The sequence below is a fragment of the Miniopterus schreibersii genome (genome assembly GCF_964146895.1).
Source record: "Miniopterus schreibersii genome assembly, chromosome: 1".
Classification (NCBI taxonomy): Eukaryota; Metazoa; Chordata; class Mammalia; order Chiroptera; family Miniopteridae; genus Miniopterus; species Miniopterus schreibersii.
The window spans coordinates 63275029-63287733 of record NC_138101.1 but is presented as its reverse complement, the minus strand read 5'-3'; the positions used below and the strand labels follow the sequence as shown (position 1 = coordinate 63287733).

At 36.6% G+C, this 12705-nt stretch overlaps 1 protein-coding gene across 3 annotated transcripts in view; it reads left to right on the top strand.

The window, feature by feature from the left end:
• The window catches only part of SLC9B2 (solute carrier family 9 member B2), a 56299-nt gene that overhangs the window by 8044 nt on the left and 35550 nt on the right, over nucleotides 1-12705 (top strand). For all 3 annotated transcript variants that reach the window (XM_081162640.1, XM_081162641.1, XM_081162639.1), the window contains exons 2-3: nucleotides 8095-8225; nucleotides 9133-9313. In XM_081162640.1, coding sequence (XP_081018766.1) covers nucleotides 8136-8225; nucleotides 9133-9313 — 271 coding nt within the window. In that variant the 5' untranslated portion in view covers nucleotides 8095-8135. The remainder of the gene's footprint in view (nucleotides 1-8094; nucleotides 8226-9132; nucleotides 9314-12705) is intronic.

Here is a 12705-nt window from a genome sequence, read left to right as displayed (position 1 = left end):
GAATAGTCTTAGAAGAAAAGCACCTTAACTATTAGACTCTTAAGGTTATTTAAGTGGCAAGTTGTCACTTAGCTGGTTACTCAGAATATGTAAACAGTATTTGTGATGAGAATAGAATAAAAGTTCTATTTCTATTCATTTTGTTACCAATTTTGTGCAACCTAAATGGATTACAAATTTTTTTGTTTATAATAAACACTATAACATTCATAACAATGGGAAAGAGCAAAGCTAAAATAATACAAGGTAGAAAATAAAATATTTATATTTGCTTGTAGAATGTGTTTTCAAACTTACAATTAACTGTGGGTATATATGAGTGGGATTTTAAACAGAATATTACAGCGAAAACTGTAAAATATAATGCAGTGATTTGGTAGAAATGACATGAAGTCAAAGGTAGAGATTATTTAACCATCTCATTCTACAAATTTTTATATAGTTTTACTAGGAGGCTCAGCTGATAATGGCTGTGTTAGTTGAAAAAAGTTACTTAGCTTTTCTAGGCTTTAGTTTTATCATTTGAATATTAAAAGAGATTAGACTAGATAATTTCTCAAGACCTTTTCAACTTCTATTATTCTATTAAACTATAATTCTTAGGTATCTGGAAACCATCTGTTTTCTCAACATTTTCTCACTTTTAGAAATTCTCACCTGAGGATATATTTTTATTGATTTTTAGAGAGAGAGAGAGGAAGGGGGAGTGAGGGAGAGAGAGTATGAAAGAGAAACATCAATCGGTTGCCTCCCCTTGAGCCCCTACTGGGAATGGAACCTGCAACCTAGGCATGTGCCTGCCTGGGAATTGAACCCGCAACCTTTTGGTGTATGGGGCGATGCACCAACCAACCGATCCACCTGGCCAGGTCCATATTTTCTCACTTAATTTTTCCATCCCAGATACCACATGTCAGATCGATTCTTCCCCCCACCAATTTTGTGGATATATAATTAACACATAACATTCTATTAAAGGTATATGTGATGATTTGATATTTCTATATATTGTGAAATGAATTGCACAAAAGTTTAGTTAATATCTATTATCTCACATACAGTTTTTTTCCTTGTGGTGAGAACTTTTAAGTCAGATCAATTCTTTTTTTTTTCTGCCTTTGTTTTTTTTTTAATATATCTTTATTGATTTCAGAGCCCGAAACCCAAGCTTGTGCCCTGACCAGGAATCAAATTGCGATCTCCTTGATCCTAGGCCAATGCTCAACCTCTGAGCCACGCCCGGCTGGGCCAGGTCAATTCTTAACAGATCTCTTGAACCTTCTCTGGGATCAAGGATTTTAAAAGATTTCCATGGCCCAGCCAGGTGTGGCTCAGCAGTTGAGCATCGACCTAGGATCCAGGAGATGGAGGTTCCATTCCTGGTCAGGGCACATGCCCGGGTTGCGGGCTCCTCCATCCCTAGCAAGGGACATGCAGGAGGCAGCCGATCAATGACTCTCTCATCATTGGTGTTTCTCTCTCTCTCACTCCCTCTCTCTTCCTCTCTCTGATATCAATAAAGACATACAAAAAACACGAGTTTACTTTTCTCATGCAATAAGGTGTTTGTAAGTAAGTGGATCCATGGTTTGTTCGGTAGCCCAGTCATACCAGCATCTGGGCTGCTTTCTATGAGCTACTTTTGACTTTTTCTTCATGAGTCAGTGAAAGCTGCTAGAGTTCCAAGAAACATCCACAGCGCACACACATACACACACATACACACACACACACACTCACGCACCCCACACACACATAAACACAAGAGCCTTTGAAGACAAAAGAGGAGACAATTTTCCCCTTGCCTCTTTTTACTAGGAAGGAAAATCATACCTAGTGACCTCAATAGCCTTGCCCAGATTTCATTGGCAAGAAAAGGTTCATGCTTAGCCCTAAACCAACAGCTGGCAGAGAGAAATGGTGTTACAATTGATATTGCCAATCATTATTTATCCCTGGGAGTGGGGTGGGCCCCACTGGCATAGCCGAGCAGTGGCATTTAGGCAGTAAATCTTGTATGCCACACGTGGGGAGATTCAGTCTCTGGAGATTTTGATTTTAGTAGGTGAAGAAATAATATTTTAAACTTACAGTTAAATACGTTTGCTCTTCATGGGGAGAGAGATTAGAAAGGGGAGAAGCCAGTATTGAGTCCTTTCTTACCTAGGGATAACATTCTTTTGTATCATTACATAGTGTTTTACTACGTGATGATCCAACCAAATTACTGTATCAATTAAACAGATAGAATAGCAGTTTTCCTTTGAAAACTTGGGCTCATGTGGTTGGCACACCTAACACTTTCAAATAAGGGAGTTCTCATTTGGAGAAACGTTCTTAGTCATTTCAGCAGTTTCATCCTCAAGGAAATGTTAAGCCCCCCTCTGCTGAATCTGATTCTTCAGTGCTGGGTGGGGTTCTATTTGGGAAATGAACATTAGATCAGAGTTGATTAGCAGAGTCCAGAAACTGGAAGGTTGCTGTATGTTCTGCATAGAAATACTGTATGAGACTGAGAACCTACCTGTTCAATGCATGAATGGATGAACACCAAAGGTAGGAGATTTCTATTATTATAGTCATTATAGAGCATTTAATGACCATTTGTGGAGATGCTCTTTCCAGGGCAGGAATCTGGCACATGGAATACTCCAGCAATCTCCGTGAATTCTCACTAACACCACCCCATGAAATATCAGCCTGTCCATGTGACAAACAGAAAATAAGAGGTATAAGTAGCCTCTATCCATGTGATGATCTTTCAGCAGGAATTTAGTTGATAGCAATAAGCATATTTTACTTAACCAAGAGCCTGTGGACATTTGCATACTAATAGCTGTTTTATTTCTTCTGGAATAGTACAAAAAGTCCTTTTAAACATTTAGATCACTAAGGCAACCTGATCATGAGAAGGCTGATTTGGCAAACATCTCTCTGTATGTGAAAGTACATTTACAGGAGGGGTTTCCAAAGTGCGCTTCGCTTGCCAGGAGGAGCAGCGGTGAGTGGACAAGGCTCCTGCAGCTCCACCTTTATCTGCCCCATTTGTTGGATTTCAGGATAAGGTTTTATTGGATAAAAGATTTGTGGCTTAAAAAAATTTTGAAAGCTATTTTAGAAGATTCCAGGCAGTTCCCCATCTTCTTTGAAAACCACAAAAACCAAAAAAGGACCTTAACTTGTGACCAGTAAGATTAATTTACCTAAAATGCAATGACCAGATTCTGTCTATGAAAAATATTATTAAGGAAAGCTGTTATCATTTTCTATTCCCTAAAAGAATTGCATAATTCTTTTCCATGTATTTTCAGTTACATAAAAAAATCTCATCAAAATCCTAATACAGAAGTACAAAGAGTAAAAATGAGAATAAAGAGAATAAAAGCCCCCAGTTCATTTCCCTCTCCAAAAGCGACTTCTATTAAGACTTTCCCCCCATGTACATACATATACACACACAGAACTGCTCACGCTCTGGGTGTGTTATTGATCTGTAGTTTCCTCTCAAGTTGGAGGAAAAACTAAGGAGACTGTTCCTTTGAGGCTCACAGCTCTATGGCCTTGGTGGCATATGTCCCTAATACTGAAAATAAAACTCCAATTAAGCCAACGTAGTTTCTAAGTATGTGGGGTCCTGTAGGAAGTTCCATTTCCTGGGACTGCTAAGGAGAAGCCTGAGTGGTTAACAGTCTTGGCCTGTTTTTCTAGAAAACTGCTGACCTACTCACCTACAAGCAAGTGTGCAGTCACAATAGTCATAGCAGCCGTGTCCCATGGCTTAAGTCAAACCTCATTCTTTTATTGAAATCTACTCTGTTTGAGTCACAGAACTTTGATTGAATTCACATTATTTACAATTTATAAAATCTATACAATTCCACCATTTGACACAGGATACATTTTTTTCTAAGGTGGCTTACAGGTTGTGTACTGAATAATGCAATATATCTTGGTTGAGAAGAAGCAAAAACTGTTGCTTCTGTGCATAGATACCTTTAGTGTTTATCTAAATTATTCTTTACCTTTCTTGTTTTCAATAAAATCTTACCTTGCCTTCCTAGTTTTCAGTATAATTTTCAGTATAAAAAATTTCTCAAAGCATCTCATTTTAACTGAATATATTTTTTAATCCCCACCCTAGGATATATTTCTTAGTTGATTTTTAGTGAGAGAGAGAGAAATGTTGATGCGAAAGAGAAACAGCCATCGGTTGCCTCCCGCACATGCCCCCAACGGGGGATGGAGCCCGGGACCTAGGTGTCTTCCCTGACCGGGGAGAGAAACCGCACACTTTTGGTGCTCAGGACAGTGAGCTAACCACCTGAGCCTCCTGGCCAGGCCATATTTTCTCACTTAATTTTTCCATCCCAGATACCACATCAGATCAATTCTTCCACCAATTTTGTTGATATATAATTAACACATAACATTGTATTAGTTTAAGGTGTACACATAATGATTTGATATTTGTATATATTGTGAAATGAATCGCACAAAAGTTTAGTTACTATCTATCATCTCACATAGTTACAGGGATTTTTTCTTGTGAAAACGTTTAAGTCAGATCAATTCTTAACAGAACTCTTGGACCTTCTCTGGGATCAAGGATTTTAAAACATTTCCAGGAACACAATGAAAAAATAATTAAGGCCCATAAACCACTGTATTTCATTTAAACCAACATTGTTGAAAAACAAACATTTCAGTGAAATTACTTTTCTGGATAACTGGCATCTATTTTATTGAATACCAATTTTTTTATTTCTTTTATCACTCTAAAGAAAATTTCTAAACTGTACTGTATATTTTAATGCCTTTTAAGACAAAATATTTTCATATCATTTTTTTCTTTTCATTTTCTTGAAAATGTAAAATCATCGGTTATTATACAGGGGGATCCTTCAGGGCCAATTTAGGTATGAAGTTTCTTTCTCAGGAATCATTTGGTGGCAAGTGACAGAAACTCAGCTCACACTGGTAAGGAAGGTATTGGCTCACCTAACTGCAAGGGAGATGCTTCCAGTGTACCAACAGTGTGGTCATTAATTTGGAGTTTTCTCTTCCTCCCTTTCCATATGAAGAACCTGCTTTGCTCTGTGGTCATTTTGTTCTTTGGAAGGCTTTCCTTGTATGTCACAAGGATTGCTAACAGAAGGTCTGGAGCTCAGCCCCACCAACAGAAAGAAAGCTCTTTTCCAATGGTTCTAATAAATACTTTGAAGCTGACTCTCATTGGTCAGTGTAGCCACTTGCGCAGGCTGGAATAATCAGTGTGATTGGGAGGGAGTTCCCTCCTTGGCCAGGCCTGTCCTCAGCTCTGGAGCATTGGCAGAGCTTGGGTTTGGGGGAGGTGAGGATGACAGTCTCACATGAACCACACGAATAGAGGAACAGTGGAGATGGGGATTCCACAAAAGAAAATCAGTGTGCTGTCACCAAAAGAGGGAGATGGGGGAACAGGTGGGAAATGCTTGTCAGGCTAAAACTTCAACTATCCCCTATGGGAAAGATATTTATCCCCAAGTTTTGTAGCCTTAGATTACTATCTTTTCGGTCTCTTTCACTATCAGCTAACACTCATGCTGCTATTGGTTTGCCTCTATCACAATCTCTTCCTACATTTTCATTGATAACATCTTATCTTCCAAACGTTTGGAAACCAGATGGGCAAAGTCATTAGAAGTGTTTTCAAAATAAGAGTTAATGGGCTTGGAGGTGAGCCTCATGTGCCTTTCTATGAGTAAGGAGTAGAGATTTTCTACTTTTTAATGGAATACATGACGTTTCTTATGATCCTTCAAAAGTCATTTTTGCTATTTTCTGATTTCTTTTTCCAAAACTGCCTTCTTAATAGAGGATATGCTATTGCAATTTCGAGACCCAATGACTATGAACAGTAAATGCCATGAACATGGTTGCTTTAAGCAAAGGTTACATTTTTGTGATTTTCCTAAATTTAAGTGGTTTTCTGAAGTGAGACTGGTGGTGTAAGTGTTCATTTGAAAATGGAAACATAACAGAAAATAAACAAACAGAGCTGACTAGTTGTAAGTTGTTTTGGACTTATTAAAATACTATTATTTTATTTTTCCCTGCAGTACTTCTCTGATCTCAAATAAGTGCTTTGGCTTCCATGGTGGAGACTATAGGGAAACAAGAGGGAAGGTGGGGGTGAGGGAGTCGCTGAGGGGAAATTAATCAAAGAACTTACATGCATATATGCATAACCCACAGACAATAGTATGGGGAAGGCCTGAGGGTGGGATGGATGCAGGCTGAAGGGGGTCAATGGGGGAAAAGAGGGCATATCTGTAATACTTTCAACAATAAAGACAAATTAGGGAGAAAAATGTATAAACACCCACAGATAGCATATACTGTGCAACATTCCAAGTTTTGATTGTTTATGTTAAAAAGAACCACAATGATATTAATAAAATAAAATTTTAAAAGCTTCATTTAGCCAATAGTTTATATCCCCTAGAAAGTCATTTATACTTATTGGCTATCTAAAAATATTCTTCATAAGTGGCAGAATTGGCTGGTTTGGGGAATTTCATAAAGGAAGTGATTCTAGTAACACTGTCCAAGAGTTTCTATGTAATTCTTCTAAGGCGAAAGGTGAAGAAATGACAGTGATGGGTGTTATTATATCCATCTAATCAAGAATGTAGTCTTGAAAGAAAGAGATAAAAAGCATAGTAAAGAAAATCAATGGGATTAAGTAGTGAATTCTTCAAGACTGGTGAGACCTTGTCCTGCTTCATAGGAAAAGCAAAAAGATTCTTAGAGAATTATGATAATTAGAAAGACGGCATATGAGTGGCTAATCACCAACATTATTGAATGCTTACCATATGCATGGTTGGAACTACTGTAGCCTCCATTGTATAGCTAAGGAATTAGTTACAGAGGCTAAGCAATTTGGTGTATGATGGAGCTGAATTTCAGGCCCACGTTTGTCCGACTCCAGAGCCTGCAGGCCCCTTACAGTGGTGTAAACAATTACCTTAAAGCTTGGCAGTCCAAGACTGATGCAGCAACTAAAGGATGTCATCAAGGAACCAGCTCCTCCTGTTTTATTTATCTACTGTCTTTGGTATAGGACCTTTTAATCTCATGGTCGAAAGATGGCTGCTGGCCCTCTAGGTAGTGTGTCTACATTCTAGGAAGAAGAAAGGGAAATATTAGAGGGTGAAGAGTAAACAGTTTGATCCTTGAAAGCCTTGCCTTGTTGTTTGGGAATGAAAGTCCCCCACAGGGACTACCTCTTATATCTCATTACAGAGAACTGTGACACATGGCCACCTCTAGCTGCAAAGTGGCTAGGAATTGGAATACTTGGCTCTCAGCCTATATAGCGTAGGAAGCCTAGGGAGAAGGGATTGAAGTAGGTGTTTATGGAGTTCTGCCTTACAGTTTTTTTTAGTTATTTTGTGTAAGTTTATTTTTTCTGGCATACTGTAAACCTATAGAGAACAAAGAATGGGTTTTTGTTTTGATATCTTTGAATTGTCCACACTAACAAGCAAGTGACTACCATAGCACTTATTACAATATCTAAGACATTGTGACTACTCAAAACAATGTTGTATTTTTTTAGCTTTAATTTAGAAATAACAACCATGCAAGGATTAGTGATTCCAGTTTCTCTGAAAATGATGGAATCCATAGGTTTCTCTCTGGTGGCTCATTTCTCCATATCAACATTGGAAAATTACCTGGAGCTTTTCTGCCTCATTGAGTTGGCCCATTAGGGAAGACAATTTAATGGTAGTATTACCTGAAATATTTTAAGTATAAACCACAAAAACAGGGTGGGAAAGAAGTCATATAAAAGTATGATGGTCAACAAGGGCTTTTTCAAGAGAAGTAAAAAGGTAGATAAGAATTAGGATAAGATATTGTAATCAAAGAAAAGATTTGCAGTTGAAAACTAAGAATAGTCTAATTTAAAATATTTTAGCCATTCAGGGTTCTAAAGGAAAAAATAAGTACAATTCATTCATTTAAATTGCTCAAATTGCTATTTAATTTATTTGTTTAAATCTCAGATTGTTGTCCTATATCTGTACTCTTTCTCCTTCAAAACAGGTCTTGTCATCCCTCTATCATCTTATTCTTAATTATAAATCATGGGGGAGGAAGATAAAACAATTGAACGTGAAGATTTGGAACCATCCACAGAGGTGAACCACACAGCCTCTACATATCAAGAAACACAGGTAAATCTGCAATCAAATGAAGTACAATCCCAACTGTTGCCTTAAGGAAAGGACTATGTGTTTCTAAATCTATGGATAGAATTGTTTTCTCTTCATTCCCAATCACTCAGTTAACAATACTCCCTTACTCTTTTTTTTTATTCTCACTCGAGCATATGTTTTTATTGATTTTAGAGAGAGAGGAAGGGAGAGAGAAAGAGAGAGAAACATTGATGTGAGAGAGAAACACGGATCAGTTGCCTCCTGTACATGCCCTGACTGGGGATCAACCTGCAACCTAAATATGTGCCCTGACCAGGAATCAAACTGGCAACCTTTTGGTGTATAGGATGATGCTCCGACCAACTGGGCCACCTGGTCAGGGCCTCCCTATTCTTAATCCCCAAACTAGTACATTCCAGGGTAGGTGTGACCACCAGTTTTCCCATATAGTCATTAACAGCTGGCCCAACATGAGGCTAGGAAAATAAAGAGCCTGTGAAATGCTTTGTGTTCTCAGCCTAACCTTTAGTACGGTTCTTTTTGTTTCTCAAATTCAAGTAGATGAATAAATGTGAATTGGTTTTCACCACAGATAGTTATCTTTTATAGAATAACAATTTATATTTAACAACTGTTGCCTTGAATTATATCTTAAATAGGGTAGTTTTTAAACTCAGTGTGGTGAAACAGAATGAAATTTTATGTGACTCAAGCATTTATAATGGTACAAATAGTGATTCAGTAATAAATAATCCCAACATAGTTCTTGTTCCAAGTATTAGCTGATTAGTGTTAGCATTCCCTGGTAATGTTAGCCTTGAGTCTAGTAATGGGAATTTGATTCGTGATGTGATGGCTTAGTAACTAAAAAAATGTGTAGCAAATATACAGTTTAATGATTTTTTTAAAATTGTTTTAAACACAGGAGGAAACAATTATAAACCAAAATGGTATCGATGGAAATAAACCAGCAGAAGGAAGTAGCGTTTTGAATAACAGCGAAAAAAGGACACAAGAAACACCAACCAAATCAAGTCCTTTGCAAAGACTAAGGCAAACATTCGCTTGCCCTCCACATGGCTTACTGGCTAGAGTAATAACAAATGGTATGTAAATGGTAAGGATGAGTTCAGAAACAGAGGGTAAAAGACAAAGTTGTTATGTAATGAGAGAGTCTAAAATAATATGGTTTAAAGAACAAAAAGTTTACTCCTCTAACACATAAAAAATACTAGGTGAAGAATTTGCAACAGTTAAGTTGCTCTGCTCCACACAGTCATACAGGGGCTCAGGCTGAAGGGCTTCACCATCTTTGACACCAGGCTTCCAAGAGCGCTATGGTCACCACCATTCCAGACGCCAAGAAGAGGAAAAGAGCAGGGATCGAGGACCTTTTCCTTTTCTGTATCTGAGTTATTTCACAGGATTAGGTTAGGGCTCCAATGAGAAAAGTGACTGAAAGTTGCTTGTAAACAGAAAAGCACCATATGAATGTTAGTTGTTATTACTGTTAGTTAATGCAGCTAATGTTTGAGCGAACACGGCTGTTTATACTTCCAAATGAATCGTGTAATTTTATATGTAAGGATCTTGGTTTGCAATTCAACTTATTCCAATAAAGCTGTTATTACTTAAAATATTTTGGGGATTTTTCATTGGGAATTTATCTCAGCACGGTTTTGAATATTGTTAGGGTTGTGATATAGTTGTCTTTTAAGGATGAATTTGGTTTTGGGGGGCAGTCAAACATTCTGATACCAAGTTGATGAATAAATGGATGTTCACATTGAGTAATGCTGGGTTTTGTTCAAAAAGGGAGTACATGTGTTTGTGTGTACGTGTGTGTGCATGTTATGTATATTGCAGGATGTGCAGTATAGTAGGAAAAAGGAGAAGGGGGTTGAAAATGGTCTGTAAAGGCAAATTTAAAAACAATTTCACAAACTGTTGAGGAATGACTGCATCATTGAAATAAATATATTGCCTCACAAAGTAAGTATGTCAAAAATGTAACACATTTGATTTCAAAGTTATGTTTATTGAAAAATTAGACTCATTTCTTTATAGTTGTATTTCATTTGGGAGCTCTGAACGACATATTTACCATTCTCAACTGGGGCAATGGATGCCAAGTATAATACATTATACTCTAGGCCCTAGATATGTTTTCAATGAAATTAGGTATGTATCTAAACTAGCATGAGAAAAAAAATCTCAAACTTCATTTAAAACACATAGAGAAAACCATGTTCCAAAATATATACTAGCTGATATGGCTACAGATAAGTTAATACCTGTTCTGTCCTTTTTATTATTTTTTAAAATGTGTACCATTCAAATTATGGCACATTTCTAGTTAAAACATTTACAGTAAAACAGATACATATTGGCATAAGAGATGGGTATAAATTAATGATGTGATTTTGAGACTCTTATTTTTTAATTCTATAATCATTTTCAATAAAGGTGCCAGAAAGGTGTGGCTCGGTATAGAAACACCTCTTCTCTTGTTTTCCTGAACTTCTATTCCTGAGCTTACAAGACTGCTTTTTTCTATACTACTCCCTGTGTCCATTCAGTATACATAAGGATTCTTAAGTATATATTACATGTGAATAGATAAATTTCTAAAATCATAAGTGAGAAGTAATTTATTAACTGAATTAAATGTGATATAGGGAAACCTTATAAATGTACATTTGCTATGTATTTAGCAATACGGGAAAGGAAAGGAACATTAGAGGTTTAAAAAAGGAGTCTTAAAGTGGAAAAAATTTTTAATTATTGACAGTGTTTATTTCCATCAATATGTAATTTATATTACCACTATATATTTATTAGCCAAGTATATTGCCGATATATACTTATTGACACAGTAATTATTTGTTCCCATCAATAAGTAGATAACCAGACCTCATATATGAGATATTAAAGTTCCATTGAAGTGGAAAACTCCTAATTCCACCTGGCTAAATTTAGTATAAAATTGGATTTATGATATGATAAAGTAAAATTTAGTAGCTGATAATTCTTGCTTTCCCATTACTACATAGAAATTTCAGCCCCTATAGCTGTTGGAAAATACCAAAGGCCCCCTTAGTTATTTCACTGTGATAGCATCATAAGCCTAGAAAATCTGGAACAATTCTGTTAGGGTTTAAAAAATAGAGTGTTGGATTTGATCTCTAGCAATATGGTAGCTAAGACTCAATGAATAATTTTATTTATACCAATGAAAACATCTGGAAAAAAATATTTTAAGTTTTTTATTTTATTTATTTATTTATTTATTTATTTATTTATTTATTTATTTATTTATTTTTAAAATATATCTTTATTGATTTCAGAGAGAGGAAGGAAGAAGGAGAGATAGAGATAGAAACCTCAATGATGAGAGAGTCATTGATCACCTGCCTCCTGCACGCCCCTGAATACAGATGGAGCCCACGGCCCGGGCATGTGCCCTGCCCAGGAATCGAACTGCAATCTCCTGGATCCTAGGTCAATGCTCAACCACTGAGCCATGCCCGCCTGGGCAAGTCTTTTAAAATGTACCTTTTATCTATTAAGAAAACAGGAAATCATCAGACACCAAAACAAAGTATTAGTAAGAGAGATAAGTACTCAATCTGGCTTTCACCCTGAAGACTCCCACAAAACACCAATGAACTTGAGGTTTATTTTGAGAACCATGAGAGTACAGGAGGCTACGCTAGAGCCTGCCCAGGTTAGAAGAAGTGCATTAGGAGAAATCTACGAAGTTGGGACCCAGTGTGATGGTAAAACTTAGGTAAACCTGCCCTGCAGATGGGGCCTGCAACTAAACTTATCAACTAAACCTATCTGTCTCCAATGTGGTGCAGGCTGAAGAGGGGAGAGTCTCCACTAAACATATGTAACTTCACTTTGATTTGTGCTCCAAAGTCACTGAAGAAAATCAAGCTGAAAGTATGTCTAAAAGTGGTCCTGGATTATAAGCTTCTGAGTACACGGTAGAAGTGAATTCATATCTTATCTGGAAAAACTCACATTTAACCTAAGGCTCCAATTCTCAAAGATAAAGTTCCAAGGAAGAGGTTGCTATTGCAAACACAAACAAACAAACAAAAATCACAATAAGCACAAGGAAACAGATTTCAAAAATTTTGCATTATCTGAAAATAGAATATAAAATATTTTTGATATCTGTAAAGAAGTTGAGATGATAGCAAATGTGAGTACAAAATAACTGAGTACAAAATAAGTGACTATTTTAAAAATGAACAAAGATATTTCATAAAAACCAAATTGAATTTCTAGAAATGAAAGATATAATACAGTAATTGAAATAGAAAACTTAGTGGCTAGATTTGGCAGCAGAGTAATAAGAGAATTGGTAAACTAGCAAATAGGTCTGAGGAGATTATCTAGAATGTAGTACACACAGACAAAAAGTGATAAATATGGAAACTACATTAGCAACATGGCCAAAAGAATGTGACTACCTAATCATAGTTCC